This window comes from Adiantum capillus-veneris, chromosome 6, assembly GCF_014529385.1.
Source record: "Adiantum capillus-veneris isolate H3 chromosome 6, ASM1452938v2, whole genome shotgun sequence".
NCBI lineage: Eukaryota > Viridiplantae > Streptophyta > Polypodiopsida > Polypodiales > Pteridaceae > Adiantum > Adiantum capillus-veneris.
In genome coordinates, this window is record NC_140936.1 from 24,610,682 (window position 1) to 24,629,862 (window position 19,181).

General features: G+C 39.6%; 1 protein-coding gene across 1 annotated transcript in view; it reads right to left on the reverse strand.

Annotated features, from left to right (window-relative positions):
• Positions 1 to 1,094: 1,094 nt before the first annotated feature.
• LOC147455270 (uncharacterized) overlaps positions 1,095 to 19,181 on the reverse strand; it is a 41,123-nt gene continuing 23,036 nt past the window's right edge. Inside the window, exon 2 of the mRNA XM_086514092.1 lies at positions 1,095 to 2,165. Within this exon, the coding sequence (XP_086370218.1) occupies positions 1,509 to 2,165 (657 nt within the window). The 3' untranslated portion in view covers positions 1,095 to 1,508. The remainder of the gene's footprint in view (positions 2,166 to 19,181) is intronic.

Sequence of the window (19,181 nt, forward strand, 5' to 3'; positions counted from 1 at the left end):
AGAGAATCTTTTTATTGTATTCAATAGAATTCTTTTCATCATGAAATTTTTCTATCTGGAGCAAGAATTCACCAGTGAATATTTTTCATAGAAGATTCCTCCTTTTCATTGTGGTAAGTGTCGATAGAAAAAAAAAAGCCTTGATATACTCATGGTGCTGTGATTGATTATGTCCCAATTCTCAATGAAAAAGTCAAAATTGTGATTGAAAAAATGAGTTTGAACACCACTTTTCATAGAGTGAAACCTTTTTTTTGAGTAGTGAATAATAGGATGCATCAAATCTTTATGGGCACCTAGTGCAAACATGGTAAGAAATATTATAGGTATGAAAGGTTTACATTATAATTAGAGAAACGTTATGCTAAAGAGTGAATAATAAACATGGAAAAGATAATTTGGCTACAAAAAGTTTATGGCATAAAAAATATGAATGTAAAAACCAGCAGCTATTAATATTTATAGCATGAAATATTGCTAAGTAGGAAAAATCTTCATAAAGAGATGAGTAAATTTTTCCTAGACACAAGCATAAGAATGGTGACAGGTATGAAAGATTCATATTATAATTAGAGGCTAGATAGTGAATAATCCTCACGGGAAAATTCTTTTGGGTGCAAATATTCTATGCAGGTATAAAAAATTAGAGGCTAGATAATGAATAATCCTCATGGGAAAATTTTTATGGGCAAATATTCTATGGACGTATTAAAAATGTATGTGCAAAACATTACAGGGTAGTAAATTTTATAGCATGAAACATTGTTAGGCATGAAAAGTTATCATCGTCAAAATTACCAGTTTATATATTAGAGCGGAAATAATTTCCATGAAAAAGTTAGTTCTAATCTAATAAATAGATGTCAAATAATATATACATGTGAAACAATAAGCACTGTCAATGCTCATTGGGTGAAATATTTTAGGTACAAATATTTAGATGTCTTTTTGCATGGATCAAGTGTGAATATTTCACCCTTAGTGCATTGGCTAATTTAACGTCATCGATATTTCATCACAAGCGTTATAAAAATTGTGCATAGGAAAATCACTTTTGATAGTGAAACAACAAATCTACACTTCTAGTTGGTAGTAGAAAAATGGGTAGAAAAAGTGCCATTTTGCTCAAGTTGAGAAAAAGACTAAAACTTGTAGTGAATACATGTTCCATCGAAGATATGTTACATGGTTTTATTGGTTACGAGGAGCTCTTTTTTATTTTGCTTATTGAAGGACATTGGGTGTTCACAATTTAGGAAAAACAATTTTATTTTGCTTATTGAAGGACATTGGGTGTTCACAATTTAGGAAAAACAAAAATCCTTTTTCAAAAGCTCTGTGAGTTTAGGAAATGAAAAACCTCATGAAAGTGGAAAGTCAGAAGCCGGCCACCGAGTGTATGCAATGTGTGTGTGTGTTCTTCTTTTCTTTTGTTCTCTCCTTACATATATTTATGTATGTATATACTTATTTATTTATTTATGACATAAATTGTGATTATATGATGATCAGTCGATGGGAGCGATGAAGGTGGCTTCACTAGAGTCCTTGGTGACAAAGTTCTTGCAGAGAGCGGTCACTTGGATGGAGGAGGCACCAAAGACCAGGCGGATCTCGACTTGGCGATTCTCGCCTAATGGCTTCTTGCCCCATGAGGTGCCGAGGCGTCGAAACTCCGCAATGTTGAACTCAAATCCACCCTCGAACTTGCAACTGTGAGCGTTGGTGAACTTAGGCGCCGTGTCGAGCTGGGTGCTGTACAGGTCCACGCGCATGCTCCCCTGGCTCTTGTACCCGGGCTTGTATAGATGCTTCACTGCGTAGCCCGTGGGGATGCGATCCCCCTTGTGCACCAGCACATGGAATACCTGTTTGCATTTGAGCTCCCCTGTCTTTTGGTTCCCGACGTACAGCAGTGCCGTGGGATCTCCCGCTTCCTTGGGCCGCACTGACTCTATGCCGTACGTTCTCTGTGCAATGCGCGATCGAATGCTGTTGTGCAGCCGCAGCTGCACGGCACCCATGATTATGGCGCTTCCAGGCTCATATGGAAACAGGATCTGCCTCTCTGGCCCCTCGAACCTCTCCCTTATCCGCCTTTGCAGGTACTCCGACGTTGAGAAGCCTCCCACCACCATTACCACCTTCACCTCTCGCGTCCATACCTGAAAATCACAACAAATCTCTCTCTTGCGGTCTCTTGGGATAGTTTCCTACGACTTTAAAATTATCTTCTTCTTCTCCTCCTCCTCTCTCTCTCTCTCTCTCTCTCAATAGCTCTTGAGTTCTCAACTCTGGTCGGATAGATCTTTGAGGTCTCTTGGGATAGCTTCCTACAGGTTTAAAATTCTCTTCTTCTTCTTCTTCTCTCTCTCTCTCTCTCTCTCTCTCTCTCTCAAATATCGTTACATCTTGTTAAGTTGTGGTGATTAGAAACTAGTGCAATATAGTGTTTTTCAAGTAAACCTGTTTATCAAAGCTTGCAACATTTCTAAGATTCCAAATGAGCTGCAAGAACCAACATTTGAAGGAGGTGAAACAAAATTGCATTGCATCATCGAGCATATCAAGCATCCCAAATGTTACCTTACATTTAATAAACCTTATATTCCAGAATTCAATTTGGAGACACTAATAACCCACTTCCACCACTAATGTCTACTCAACAACTCCATAGCATGTGTTTAGTTGTTTTGTCTTATGACACTCGGGACACTCGCATACATTTCTTAACTAACAGCTCTCCAACTAGCCTAGATGCAGTGAGCAATCTTCAGAAGTAAATTCATGTTTGAAACTATAGCTACCTTCACTAGAAACCACATCAAGCATTACATCTCTTCCATATAGAACTATCTATTAGAAGGTGCTCACATAACTTCTTAACTAGTGAGAAACACCAATTTCTACCAGATAGTTCTATATAGAATTAATGTATATGGTAGAAGGTGCTCACATAACTTCTTAGTTAGGGAGAGTCACCAATTTGTAATAGTAGTGGGAAGCATCCAATGTCCGAATCTATCATGTGGATTTGAGCTATTCTAAGCTAGCCAGATATGCAGTACATGAGCACAAAGTTGAATCCAATCCATCCCGAGTCCATGTCCAAGCCTAAACTCTCGTCTTGCTATCAAAAAAGCAACAACGTTGCTTTAAAATTCAAGTACGTGTTTAATTGAGAAGATACCTTTTTTCCTCCAAACCATAAGCAAGAAAGTGTTTTGATGGGGTTTTAATACAAAGATCCAAAAAACATTCTCATCTCCCATAAAGTTTCCTGTGTATCTAACCCTACCTGACCAAACCAACTTAGAGCATACATATATTCAAGATAAAACGAGCATTTGAGTAGTGTCAGAACCAATTTTAGTAGGTGTAGCTGAAAATAGTTTGTCCCATGTAGACAATCTCCATAAACCATGATAATATGCTACATCATAATTTATCACTTTTCATAGCAGGTCATCCCACAAGGTGTCTCTATTGAGCATGTGCTTTATCAAGGTTAATCTTCCAACATGACAATCCATAGAGAGACTTATCTCCTCTAATCCACTAAAGGTAATAGGCATTTGAATGTGATAACAAGAAATCCAAGATAAACACATTTTAAAGAAAAGAGAATCTCATAATGTGAGAATGAACCCCATCACGCATCCCCATACTCAAGACACGCTTCTCTCATAAACTTCAACCCCTTCAAGCTCTACATCCTTGGAGTGATCTAAGTCATTTGTCTCCACCTGATGCTCACATGAGCCCTCACATCTAGGATACCTCAGTAGTGGTAGAGAAAAATATTGTGGAAATAGCAATACCAAGATTTCTACTCTATCTTGTTTATTGAGCACCTTTACGCCTTCCATCCTTTTGTTAGATTTATGGAATCTCTCTAGATTATATTCATTCAGTCGGTCCTAGTTCCTCTCATAGAAAAGTGTTAGAGAGTGAGAGTTGTTTTGTGGTTGTGCCCGACCAATCTGAGGTAGTTCTCTCATGTTGGGATCTTCCATGCATGTGTAACCTCAGATTTTTGCTACATTTCGTGGCCATGTAGGCTCCTGTATGCTTGGGATATTTTATCCCAGCCTCGTCTTTCTTCTCGTCAAGCGCTAGAGGCTCTATTGCCCCATTGTTCCAATATCATTGTTTTTTTTGTTGTTTATGAAATCATGGGCTATAGGGCTAGGTCAAGTAGGTTTCTAGGGGACACATATATGAGAGGGTAGGGGGAGGCTTTAGCGAACTTGTTATGCTTAGCTAGTAGGGAGCGACACCCATGTGGGCTAGCCCTTGATGGGACTTTAGGGTAGCCTATTCCGAGGGTAGATCCTATCATTTTTTGGGTGCAGCCCATCCCAATGTTCTTGGACATTCTATGTTTTCCTCTTAGATTTGGCTATGGGGGAGCACATTGGCAACACCATATGCTCAAGGCAGCCCATGTGTGGGTGACCACATGTAGAGACATTCCATCTCTAATGCAAGCCTAGAGTTTTTGTTTTCCTCTTTAGGAAATCCATATGATGAAAGCCTTGAGCCTTGTTTCCTCTCTCTCAAGATCTACCTTGGTGCTGAGAGGAGATGTACTTTGGTGTTGCCCATGGGGAGATCGTGCCAATGGTCTCATGTGTAGGATCACCTAGGAGTGTCAGTTGCACTTGCAATTGTGTACCCCGGGTCTATCCATTGGGGCATGTGAGCCGGGGTCCACCCTTAGTCACTTGTATAAGCAATTGTTAACAGCATGGAGAGACTTTACTCTCTCTCTCTCTCTCTCTCTCTCTCTCTCTCTCTCTTAGATGTCCTACCTCTCTCTACATCAATGATCTCTCTTCTCCACATTTGCCTTTTTTATGTATGTGGCATTGTAGGTGTTCTAGATTGGAGTCCAAGTGTCCAACAATCTCGTAAGAACACCATATTAGAGAGTTTGAGACTTTAGAGCCAATTTGGGAATCACCAATTAATTTCTTAAATATTTGGTCATATGGAAAAATCTCAAGATATTTTTTAAGGCCAACTCCTTCCAGAAGGTAGTACTTGAAAATCTCTTTCGAGAAATACTCTCAAAACTTTGGCTAAGATTTGGCCATGTGGTCAAATCTTATGCTCATTTTGAAAGTGGAAATTGAGAAATTCCCAAATTCACTAATATGGTGTTCAAGACAATTCTTATCTTTATTGCATCTTTTGTTGCCACCTTTGACATGGTACTAGAGCTAGACTAGGTGACACGACCATCTTGGATGCTCAAATTTGGTTGATCTAGTGCCAAGAACCAATTGAGAGAGAAGAAGCTTCCTACCCTTTCCTAAAGTTTGGGACTGATTTGTGTTGGACCCTCGTCTAGGACTTTCTTGTCTTTATGCTTGGAGGAGAACCCAATGGAGGTTTCATGATGTATAGTGTTGATGGATTTCTTTGGTTTTCCTAGATGGATTCATGTTGTTGTGCCTTCCTACAAGGGGGGCAAGCATGCAGTTTTTGGATCCACAGGGGGAGCTATTTATTTCTAGCTTCTTCTTCAAAGGGAAGTGTTTGGACAGTAGAAGGATCTTTGTCCACACTTCTTAATAAAGATTCTATGGCTAGTTTTTGTTCCCTTGAGGAGATGGATTACTAGATTTAATGTGCCTTTTACAAATGCATGTTTTTCTTGGAATTTTTGACAAAGCTACTTATATGATGGGTAGCAGGTTGATGATTTGATCACAATTTTGTACTAGATTGAATATTATGGATGACAAAGGGGGTTCCCTTTCCTTATTGAATTAAAGGATGTTCTTTTATTTTTGTATTTTCCATCCACGAATGGAAGATTAGTTCCAGTTTGAAGTGACTCTTGGGGGTCATTATGTATATCACGTGCATTCAAGGACTATTTCTAAAACTCCTTATCTATGAAATTTTGCCAAATAAAATACACCCTTTTCCTATTCACTTTGTAATTGTTTTTCAATTCCATTTTTAGTACCCTTCTACATGTGAAAATGTGAGAAAAAAACAAGTGACACCCCACCTCCCCCCCGGAGAATTGACTCTTGTTCATTTGGTATGCACTAAACTAGGTGCGTGCTCTAATGCATGTGTTGGAGTTGGCTTTGATAGTTAGTTGGGGATACTTCCATTACTTCCTTTATGATCATCCCAGATGAGGTTTAGAAAGAGGTAGATCATGTGGTGCCAGATGCTTAACCAGCAATGATAATAGTTCGAGGAGGTTTTGTTGGAGGGTGGACTACTCTTTCTCCATGTTCTCTCTTCATGAATGGTAGTGTGGCCCTACACATTTAGTACTTCCTTTTTCTCTTTTGTGAGCATTTCAATACCATTTGTGGAACATGCTTGCAAACTCTTATTGGTGGTAGTCTTGATGTTTGGATAGTAGATTTGTCAAGATCCTTTGAATGATAGGTATTGCACATAGTGTCGGTAATTTGTGGGGACATCTAGTTCGTACTTCCATGGTCAATACCCTTTTGATGCTTCTCTCGTATATTCCTTTGGATAGGTCCAACCTTGGGGGCAACCCTTTGGGTGTAGATTTGGCCACAACTAGCAAGATCCCTAGTGATTTTTTGCCGAGCTTTCTAGCATTTTACAAATCATCCCCAACGTTCTTTGTGGACATGTTGTATCTCCCCTAGGGAGCTCCATCACTCTTACTTTGACTGTTGGTGTTGTGTTGTGTATTGGATATTAATTGCATAGTTCAGTGGTCGGTATATTCCCTTCAAAAGGATGATTTTAGTGAAGATTTTAAGGAAGGAAGCTTCAATAGCAATAGTATATGTGCTCCTTTGAGTCTGCATGGAGTTTCTCATATTGTATTGGATTGTACCTATTGGTTTGGTCTTGGTAGATGCAAAGGAGTGGCAAACATTTGGTTTGATCTCATAGAGTCTACTTGAGTAGCTAGGTGTGGTTGGATCTGAATGGCTTCTCTAGCAAATATGATCCTTAGGTGATGACCATTCAGGTTTTCCTATTCTTAGCTATTTGAGTTTATTGATGGTGGAATTTTTTTGAGTTGTGTTCTTTGAGATTCACTTTTTACTATTCAATTACAAAGAAAGCAGTTTTACTCTAGGTTGTCTCATATTTCTTTTTTGGTGGTACTTATTCTCTTTTCCCAAGATTGACTGGGAAGGGGCTTCATGTACTTAAAGAGAACTGATTTCCTCTTGACTTTAGCCCTTGAGATTTCATTGACAATGTTTAGTCAGTTTTGATGTGGGGTTGAGCCAATTTTTACCTTTGAGTATGTAATTTTGAGATTACTTCTCTTTTAGGGGGGGCATCCATGTTATTATCTTTAGTTGATTGTCGGTGCTCCATTTGGCAGAGTGCCATGCATGATGTCTTCTAGTCTTTAGTTTCCTTGCCCATTTCTCATGGATTTGGATGGTGTGCTTTGGAGTACAATTCTTCATTACCCACTTTTTTGCTTGCTTCACCTTTCAGATTTGTGGTGTGGAGATTTCTCTTCCTAGTGCGTGCAAGAAGTAGTTACTTGTCCTTCTCTTGTAGAGATTGGGTGTAGGGTCCCTCGATCTTTCCGTATTAGCTATAGTCTTAGTATAAATGTGTGTTTCTTTCTATTGGATGTTTGTTCTTGACTCACTTTGAGAATGGGGTGCTATTCTCGTGGGATGTGTTCCAAGTAGATAAAGATCCATAGCAATTGTCACTCTCACCTTAGATAAAATTCTTTCTAATATGGTTTGTAATTCATCATTTTATATGGTAGTTGGTACAGTCTTTTTGGTCTTTGTCATCGAACAATTGATTTCTTAGATCATTGTGTCTCCCATCCATTAGACTTCTTGTAGTAGCTTGAAGATTTTGGCTTGTGCTATGTGACTGCAGGTGCACATTTCTGACTCTTTCCTTGAGGCTGGAGCTCTTGAGAGTTGGAAAATTATTTGGACACCAATAGTTTATGTCTTTACCCTCAATTTTGATGCAATCTATTTAAGCAGTGCCTTCTGCATAAGTGGTTGTGCAACTTGTGAGTCATTTGTGTTGTGGACGTTCTTGCTAGAGCTAGATTTACTTTCAAGGAAAGAATTTTACTTCTTCTACTTCTTTAACACTAGGTTGGTAACCTAACAGGACATAAAAGTGTCCTTTCAAGGTTTTGAAAAAAACCTCCAAAACCATAGTAGATCCACTCATTTTGTAAAATCCTTTCATGAGGTTATAGTTCAAGGCCTACTACACATGGAAAAAATAAGAAACTTGTAAAATTTCTCATCTTTTGGTCACACCAAGCCTCCAAAATTGATGGACCAGTACATTTTCATCAAAACAGTCATTTCTTATGTTTTGTTGCATAAAAATAAGATTATGGATTTTTGTAGGACTTGAGATAAATTCCCTAGTTACCTTCAATGGGTTGGTGATCAGAACATATGATTGCTTCTCACTCAATATTTTTTATTTTGTCAAAAGAAATAGGTACAAAAAAGATGAATTTTTACCATTCTTCAACCTATCATCAAAGTTTCTATAGCCACGCTCAATACAAATAATATATGCATGTTTTCTTAGTTCCCTATTGTCCTTTAGATTCATAAGGAGCCATGGAGCATGTCAAAAGAATAATACATCTCTTACCAAGGGGAATCTTGGGGACAAAGATGAAGTACTAAATACAGCAAACATGAAAAAACTGGGTTCAACATTATGAGTTGTAGAATCCCATAGAAACTATTCAATATCTAGCAAAATTTGATCCTTACGACTAGATATGGTTACTACCTACAAAATGCATGTAGTTGTCACAAGAAACTAACAATGTTGAAAAAGCTATACTTGATATACTAGAATGTTTTGTTTTCTTCTATAATTGAAAAAATCAACCATCGTTGTCTACTATACAAAATAGGGTATTAGGTGCCCCAAAACTCAAGGAATATTAGCTTTATGTTACAATATGCGACATAGAAAATCAAAACTACATTTGGATATCATGAAAGCCACCAAAAAAATCATAGAAGAGCTAAAATTGGCTAAAAAACAGGATTTGACAATTTTTGTAATTTGGTCATAACTTACAACTTTAGCATTTATTTCTCCCTAGAAGTATCAGGACATGTTGAGGACTACTAAAGATAGTTCTCTAGCATTATAGACCTCACAAACATGAATTCTAAAGTGGTATAGTTGCAAAAAGTTGAAAAAGCCAAAAATAGGACCCGTTTTTTCACACAGTTTAGGTTGTAAAATGTTGTGCAAGGACAAAGTTAAAGATGGAATTGATATTCCAAAAAAATGTCGAGTTTTTTTCAGGTTATGAGACAAATTTCTAGACAGATATCACCTCAAAATCCATTTTGAAACTCTTGACATAATTCAAGGAAAATGGTCACTTGACAGGACATAAAAGTGTCCCATTACCAACCTAGTGTTAAGGGTAGTGATTTGATGATACTTAAATTCCTCGTGTTCAACCTTGGAATCTTGTAGTACATATTCTTGTCCACAAAGCCATCTCTTTATAGTTGCAAATTGCTCACTCTAGCTTCTTGGGATGTCTTCGTTTGCGAGATCCAAGAAGGGGTGTTAGAGTTATGGAATCTCTCTTGATTCATGTGACCGGTCCAAGTTTTTTGTAAAGGACAGGTGTTAGGGAGTGAGGGATATTTTGTGGCTATGTACGGCTAGTGTGGGGTAGTTCTCTCATGTTGCAATCCTCAAGTTAGGTGAAGCCTTGGGTTTTGGGTCCATTCCATGGCCATGTAGGGTTTGGTAGGCTTGAGATAAAATCCTTCTTCCTTTGCAGGAGCTAAGAAGGGATGTTAGAGTTATGGAATCTCTCTTGATTCATTTGATCACTATGAGTTTTTTTTGTGAGGGACATATCTTAGGAACTGAGGGCTATTTTGTGGCTATGCACGCCCAATGTGGAGTAGTTCTCTGATGTCAACATCCTCAAGTTAAGTGTAGCCTTGGGTTCTGGTTTCGTGGCTAGTGTGAGGCAGTTCTCCAATCTCAAGATCCTTAAGTTAGATGTAGCCTTGGGTTTTGGGTCCATTCCATGACCATGTAGGGTTTGGTAGGCTTGGGATAACATCCTTCTTTCTTAGTAGGAGATAAGAAGGGGTGTTAAATCTATGGAATCTCCCTCAATTCATTCAATCGGTATGAGTTTTTTGTGAGTAACAAGTGTTAGGGAGTGAGGGCTATTTTGTGGCTGTTCACGGCTAGAGGGGTAGTTCTCTCATGTTAAGATTCTCAAGTCAATCATAGCCTTGAGTTTTGGGTCCATTCCATGACCATGTAGGGTTTTATAGGCTTGAGATACTTTATCCTTGCCTTGTCTTTTCACCCCCTAGGATTTGGAGGTCCCTACTACCCCATTGACTCTCATTTCCTTGCTTTTGCTTCTATTTATGAGGCCGTGGGATCTAGGTCTAGGTACGATATGTTTCTAGGCGACCTATCTATGACAGGGAAGGGAGAAGGACATGTGTTGTGCTCAACCACCACCAGGGCATGGGCCCATGTGGGGTAGCCCTTGATGGACTTTAGTGTAGGGTTACAGTGGATGGGTGTCATAATAACTAATATCTAATTCTCCTAAATGATATTCTCATGTTAAACTGATCATTTAATATGGGGAAGTACCAAGGGAGAAAAAGCTAGATTATTGGTAAGGCTAGCAGACTGGTCACAGTAGGGATCCAAAGGGGGACCCTCTGTAGAAGAGCAATGGGCTTCAAAGACCTAAGGTTCAGCCCATTGAGACTTCCAAAATGCTAAGCTTCAAAAATTCAAAGGTTAAGTCCAATGGTCATTGCTTAGGAAAATTGGATACTTGGTAGTGTACACAAAGTCTTCAAAGACTCCTAAATAGGAGGGGGCGAGTCCTAAAGGTAGGGTAAGTGAGAGAGTGAGGTGAGAGAATACACACACACACACACACACACACACACACACACAAAGGCTTCTCTTTACACAAAGGGCATAATGGACACATATCAGGTTCCTAGCCCAGTTGCCCCCAAGATGCATTCAATTCCTATTGGATGTCCATAGAGATGGACCAATGAGAATTAAGCTAGAGTCTATTTACATTAATTCATTTAAAACACTTGATAAAAGAACCAACAACTAAGTTCTCTAGAAGACTATTGGATAGTCTCCCAAGGGGTCCAATGAACATTCAACAGGCCAATGTCTTTCCTGATTCCTATTGGCTAGAAAACTAATGGGTCCAATGAGAGTTTAATTTAATTATTTAATTACCTAAAGCTCTCACAAAAGGGGAAAGGGACACATGTCACAAGGCTATCACTTATGCTTCTCAATTATCATTGGCTAAGCTTTGCAGGGTCCAATGGGGTGCTAGCATGAGTAAAAATCATGAGGGGTCGACCAAGAGAGAGAGGGGGACTGATTTTGGCAAGGCATTATCACACACACACTCACACAATCTCATGTGTGAAGCAAAGAACTCTCTCCTTCTCAAGCTTTAATGGAAAGCTCATCACCTACTCCAAGCTTGTGAGAAGGGAGGACTACACCAACAACTCTTGGCTTTGTGATGCAAATCCAACCAAGAGCCAAGCTTCAATGCATGCTCATCTCCTCTACCATGCTAATTACTAATCTATGCTAAGATTTTATGAGTGATTATGTGAGGAGATATACTTATTTCTCGTAAGAATACTCCTTCCTCTCAATCTACTCTCGTACCCCACTAGCTCTCACCATCTTTGAAGATGTGTGAGGACTTGGGTGTGAGACCGTGAGGGAATTGATGTTGTGTTTTATAAGTGTGTACATGGTGCTTGAAGCTTCCATCTTCATTGCACCAGCAAGTTATTGAAGGAACACAAAGTATTGTATTGTAAAATGTCTCCCTTGATGGGGGAAACTTATAATACAAAGCCTTTTGGAGTGGGGACCGTCTCCATGTAAATCCGGTCCTCAACTATTGCAATAGATTAATTTCTCTCTCTTTTGAATTATTTTTCATGCCTATCTAACTAGGTGTTATGACTTTTGTTGCTCTCGCCATCCAAGCATTCTTGCTTTGCTCATTAGGAATCTATTCTAATGAAATGCTCAATATGTTTATGCTATTTTCCACTACACACAAGTTACTAGGCCATTAAATGTTACAGTGGTATTGGAGCACAAGGACTCCACTATTAAGACCATAGCTCTCAACGGTGATGCCCCGTTATCTGCAAAAAGCAAGCGCACTGCAAGGCAGAAAAATCCCTAGTCTACTTACTTAATTGCAATTAATAATACCAATCATTTATAGCTAGCTTGAGGACCTCCCTTCTTGATCCATATGAAGGGCTCAAAAATCTACTACTTGACAACACATCTCCTTCCCAAAGGAGAGCTCAACAGCCCCCACCAAAAAACGAGAAAGAAGTGAGTCTCTTGCCACCTCAGTGGAGATGGCTCCACGAAGATGGAGGGAAAAACTCTCTCCAACACCCCCTAAATGGAGAACACCATCGCACACTTCTCCACACCATAATTCAAAGAGAGATGACAGAAAACAAGACAAGAAAAAGGCAAGAAATAGGTCACCCTCTTCTCCATCTTCTTCATCTTCTTCCTCTTATGAAGAAAGTGATGGTGCATACAAGGAAGACCAAGGGAAGAAAAAGGCGAGAAAGAGATCACCCTCTTCTCCATCCTCCTCTGAAGAAAGTGACGGTGAAACTTTTGAACCACCAAAAATAAGAGGCCATAGGAAATCCTATACCGCGTGGAAGAGATCGTCCAAGCTCAAGAAGTTCAAAGAGGGAGGAAAGAACATCTCTTTCCTTACCTACAATGGCACCTTTGATGCTACGGACAAAGTCTTGGCCTTCATTCAATAGTTGGATGCAGCGTTTGGAGATGAAGGCTTCACGAAGTCCTCTAAGCTATGCCATGTAGCTATGCATTTTCAAAAGTCTGCCAGGCAATGGTGGTCTAGCCTATGGGCAAACGGTGAAGCTCCACGAACATGGAAAGCTTTAAGAGCTTCCATCATGAAGCAGTTTTTGGCTACCGATGCAAAATAAGACAAAGTACTCACCGAATGACAAATCTTGTCCTTATGTAGACAAGTTTTGGGACTTACATATGAAAGCCACTCTCTTCAAAAATATGGATTTTGGAGAGCAAAAACAACAATTTTGTGCGGGCTTAACTGAAGATATGGTGGAGTATGTCAACTCCCAAAGGCCACGCACCATATCTGCGGTCATATAGCATACCATGGTGGCTTCATGAATCAATTTCCAACCAAGGTCTAAGAGAAATCTTAAGCCCACGGAGAATAAGGACTGTAACAATGAGCCTAAGGGGAAGGACAATGTCCAAAAGTCTCCTAAAGGCAATGCCAACAACAACAAAGCTAAGGAGAAGGGAGTTTATAAAGGCAAAAATAAACTCTCTCCTAAAGAGCTTGAGCGTTATCCTAAAGATAACCGTTGTTTCAAGTGCAGGGAGCAAGAGCATGCTTATCGTGCTTGCCCCCACAAGAATACACGAAACGAGCCTCCTAGAGCTACCTTGGTCAAAATCCAAGAAGAGGAAGCTCACCACAAAGGATCTCTATGCCATGCTTGGGGAAAGGTAAGAGAATATGATTCTTTTATTCTCTTTGACCCTGGTTCTACTCACAGTTTCATATCCATAGAGTTGGCCACCAAGCTAGGCATCCAAGCCTATGGGATGGGAGATTTCCTACCCGTCGATGGTGCTTTCAAGGGGCAAGAAGCGTCAGTCACTCCCTTAATTGGGAAACTGAGGCTCCATGTGCAGGGAACCATGGTTTTGATCGCATGGCTGTCAATGTTAAATTCCCTGAAAGGAAAATCTACTTTAGGTTCAAGGAAAAAGATATGTACATAGATGCTAAGGAGTTGGGTAATACCATACCCATTGTACATATGCAAGCTTTCAATAAGTCAATAAAGAGCTCTATTTTTGTGTACATGATTTTTGTTAAAGATTCTCAAAATGAACCTAATGCTTTAGCAAAAGAAAATATAAACAATCACAAGGACTTAGAGTTATCCAATTTTCTCAAGGGATTTCAAGATGTTTTTATTGACGACATCCATCGTGAACTACCTCCTAAATGAGGCAATGATGACCATGCAATTGAACTTCTTCTAGGAAGTTCACCGCCTAATAAACCTCCTCATTAGGCAAAATTTGGACTCACAAAGGGGCCCTTTAAGGAGTTTGACTTTACCTCTGTCTACCAAAACGGGCGCATGGATAAATTTTTGCAAACAAACTCCAAATTTGGTGGAGGTTTGACAGTTAGAATGTCCTCTTCAAGCTCTATCTACTGATATATAGCATGCCATGAGATTCCTCATATTTTAGAAGATTCTTTTTTTTATTCACCTATGATGTGACAACTCTGTCGGAATCTAAGTGAATCAAAAAAAGAATCTTCTAAAATATGAGGAATCTCATGGCGTGCTATATATCAACAGATAGAGCTTGAAGAGGACATTCTAACTGTCAAACCTCTGCCAACTTTGGAGTTTGTTTGCAGACATTTATCCATGCGCCCGTTTTGATAGAGAGAGGTAAAGTCAAACTCCTTAAAGGACCCCTTTGTGAGTCCAAATTTTGCCTAATGTATAGAATTTCTCAAGCTCAACAAGAGGAGATTATGCTTCAAGTGCATGAGTTCGTTGAGAAGGGCATACCGTTAGGCCTAGCTCATCTCCATTTTGTTCACCCGTGTTATTAGTGCAAAATAAAGACGACACATATTGTATGTGTGTCGAATATAGAGCAGTAAATAGGATCACTATCAAAAATAGGTTTCCCCTTCCATGGGTAGAAGACCTATTTGATACGCTGCAAGGGTCGACCTACTTCAATAGGATTGACCTAAAAAGTGGCTACCATCAAATAAGGATAGTTGATCAAGACATTGTAAAGACTGCATTTGGCACTATGTTTGGCCTTTATGAATTCATTTTCATGCCTTTTGGTTTGACTAATGCACCAGCCACATTTAACCGCTTGATGGAGAAGCTATTTAGGCCTTGTCAAACCTTTATTGGAGTGTTCTTTGATGATATCATCTTCTACTCTAATTAACTAGACAAACACAAGCAACACCTCTAGGTAATATTTCAAGTCTTATGAGAGAATAAAGTTTATATTAATCAAAAGAAAAGTGAGTTTTTCTTACAAGAGATTCAGTATTTAGATCATATTATCTCTCAAGATGGCATCCAGATGGATCCATCAAAGGTAGAGGTAATAAAAGGATGGCCGAATCCAAGGAATCTACATGAACTAAGAAGCTTTATAGGCATGTGTGCATACTATAGACGCTTCACATAAAAGTTCTCACAAATTGCGGGACCATTACATGACTCAACAAAGAAAAACGTTCGGTATACATGGTTTTCCAAGGAGAACAATGCTTTCCAAAAGCTTAAAGAAAAGCTTATCTCTCAACCTGTGCTTACACTGTCGGATCTCTCAAAGCCATTTGAGGTCCAATGTGACACTTGTGGTGATTGACTTGGAGCTGTTTTGCTCCAAGAAGGGCACACCATAGCCTATGAAAGTCGAAGACTTGACCCTGTTGAGCAAGCTCTAGGCATATATGAAAAGGAACTCCTCGTAGCTCTACATGCCTTAGACTCGTGGAAGCACTATTTACTGGGGACTCCTTTTATTCTGCGAACGGATCACCAAAGCCTTAAGTACTTCATGATGCAGACCAAGCTCTCCGATAAACAAATGAAGTGGGAAAATTTTATTTCGCAATTTCATTTTCATATTGCTCACATTGCTGGCAAGCATAATCAAGTAGCCAATGCATTCTCAAGACGGCCGAGAGTGAATGCGCTTTCCATAGCAACTCACAATGATCTATCTTCTATGATAGATGAGTACGCTATTGATCCATATTTTAGAGATGTGATTTCAGCCCTTGCACTAGGGAAGAAAGAGGAAAATTTTACCTTACGAGATGGTTATCTTCTCTATGGAAATAGACTATGCATTACTAACTCACTACGTAAGAAAGTAATATATGAATCTCATGCTCCTCCTTATGCGGGGCATAGAGGGATTCAGTCTACCTTAAAGGGGATTGAAACATATTTCTATTAGCCTACCATGAAAGTAGACATACAAGAGTATGTTTCTAAATTTGTGGTATGCCAAAAGACGAAGTTTGATAGAGGGAAGCAACCTGGATTGCTTCAAACTTTTCCAATCCCTAATTCACTGTGGGAGAGCATATCCATGGATTTTATCATTGGATTGCCTAAGTCTATCCATGGGAATATGGAGGATAGTAGACAGGTTCAATAAACAAGCTCATTTTATAACTATAAAAAAGACTATCAAAGCCCATCAAATGGCAACCCTCTTCATATAACAAATCTTCAAGTACCATGGCTTGCCAATTCCATATTGTCGGCGGATAGAGATCCTAGAATGACCATTAATTTTTGGAAGGGTCTCTTTGAGAATTTAGGGACAAGTCTAAACTTCTCTTTGGCCTATCACCCGCAAGCGGATGGCCAAAGTAAAATATCTAACCTAAAAATTCTTGCTCTACTAGAAACCTATGTAGCAGAAGTAGATCAAAGATCCCAATGGGAGAAATACTTACCCTTAGTGGACTATGCATACAATAACACTGTACATAGTTCCACGAGAAAAGCACCTTTCAAGGTAATTGAGGGAAGATCCAAAAGTCCCCTGCTACTTAAGGTACACGGGAAGATCTTTGCTACAGATGAGTATAGCCAAGACCTACAAGAATCTTTCCAAAAGATTAAGGATGCTATCTCTATCGCGCACAGCAAAGGCAAAAGGCTGCTAGTGATAAGCACAGAAGAGCCCAAGACTTTAAAGAAAATAATTGGGTCTTGCTTAAATTCCCCAAGGCTCGATTAAGGCACACGACGGGCCAGAATCCTACGGGACACCAAAAGTACTATGCTAAGTTAGCAAAAAGGTACTATGGTCCCTTAGTGATTCTTAGACAATCAATGAGATGGCCTATCAACTCAAGTTGCCTAGTCATTGGCTCATACACAATGATTTTCATGTGAGCCTACTGAAGCCTTACAAAGGAGAGCCACCTCAAGAACCAACTATTGAAGACCCACCAGAGATCGAGGACCAAGAAGAGGTGCTCCACCCCGAGTCCATTCTCCGACATGAAGACAAGGTATTGAGAGGCGGTAAGATTATTTGATGGTATCTTATAAGAACTATACTTTTGAAGATGCTAGATGGATGCAAGGGATACAATTAAAGGATAACCAAACCTTTTCAATGCTTACAATGCTTCCCTAGAGTAAGAAATGTACAAATGTTTAAAATGAACAAAGTTTTTTGTCTTATAAGACTCTCTTTTTCTTTGTTGTGCACAAATGTTTAGTATGCATGCTTAGATCAAGTTTGCGGAGACAACGTCTTCCAAACACCAAGTAGAGCTTGTCACTCTACTATGGAATATTGATAGGACTAATGCACAGAGATGCTTGCGGAATCTTAGGCTCTCAAGCACCAGCTAGATTAGTCATCCATTCTGGAACGATGCCGTAGGGTAAGATAGAGATCCTCTACCCGCTAGAAAAAGGACTAATGAATAGGCTTTATCTTCTCTACCCCATAGTCGAGGACGACTATGATTTCAAGAGAGAGGTAATGTCATAATAACTAATATCTAATTATCCTAAATGATTTTCTCATGTTGAACTGATCATTTAATATGGGGAAGTACCAGGGGAGAAAAAGCTAGATTATTGGTAAGGCCAGCAGACTGGTCACAGTAGGGATCCAAAGGGGGACCCTCTGCAGAAGAGCAATGTGCAAGCAACGAGCTTCAAAGACCTAATCTTCAGCCCATTGGGACTTCCAAAATGCTAAGGTTCATTCAAAGGTTAAGTCCGATGGTCATTGCTTAGGAAAATTTGATGTTTGGTAGTGTACACAAAGTCTTCAAAGACTCCTAAAGAGGAGGGGGCGATCCTTAAAGGTAGGGGAAGTGAGAGAGTGAGGTGAGAGAATACACATACACACACAAAGGCTTCCCTTTACACAAAGGGCATAATGGACACATGTCAGGTTCCCCCAAGATGCATTCAATTCCTATTGGATGGCCATAAAGGTGGACCAATGAGAATTAAGATAGAGTATATTTAGATTAATTCATTTAAAGACGCTTGATAAAAGAACCGATCAAAATTAAGCTCTCAAGAAGACTATTGGACAGCCTCTCAAGGGGTCCAATGAGAATTCAGCAGACCAATGGCTTGCCTGATTCCTATTGGCCATAAGGCTAAGGGGTCCAATGAGAGTTTAATTGCATTATTTAATTACCTAAATCTCTCACAAAAGGGGAAAGGGGGACACATGTCACAAGCTATCACTTATGCTTCTCAATTATCATTGGCTAAGCTTTGCAAGGTCCAACGGGGTGCCACCATGAGTAAAAATCATGAGGGGTCGACCAAGAGAGAGGGGGGGCTGATTTTGGCAAGGCATTATCACGCACACACTCACACAATCTCATGTGTGAAGCAAAGAAGACTCTCTTTTTCCTTCTCAAGCTTTAATGGAGAGCTCATCACCTACTCCAACCTTGTGAGAAGGGAGGCCTACACCCACAACTCTTGTCTTTGTGATGCAAATCCAACCAAGATACAAGCTTCAATGCATGCTCATCTCCTCTACCATGCTAATTACTAAGCTATGCTAAGGCTATCACCATCTTCAAAGGTGTGTGAGGTCTTGAATGTGATACCGTGAGGGAATTGATGTTATGTTTTATAAGTGTGTGCATGGTGATTGAAGCTTGCATCTTCATTGCACCAACAAGTTATTGAAGGAACACAAAGTATTGTGTTGTAAACTGTCTCCCTTGATGGGGGAAACCTATAATACAAAGCCTTTTGGAGGGGGGAAGGGCTAAATCCGGTCCTCAACTGTTGTCAGTAGCTTAATTTCTCTCTCTTTTGAAGTATTTTTCATGCCTATCTAACTAGTTGTTATGCTTTCTATTGCTCTCTCCATCCAAGCACTCTTGCTATGCTCATTAGGGATCTATTCTAATGAAATTCTCACTATGTTTATGCTATTTTCTGCTACACACAAGTTACTAGGCCATTAAATGTTACAATGGGTTAGTGTGCCATTCATGGCATAAG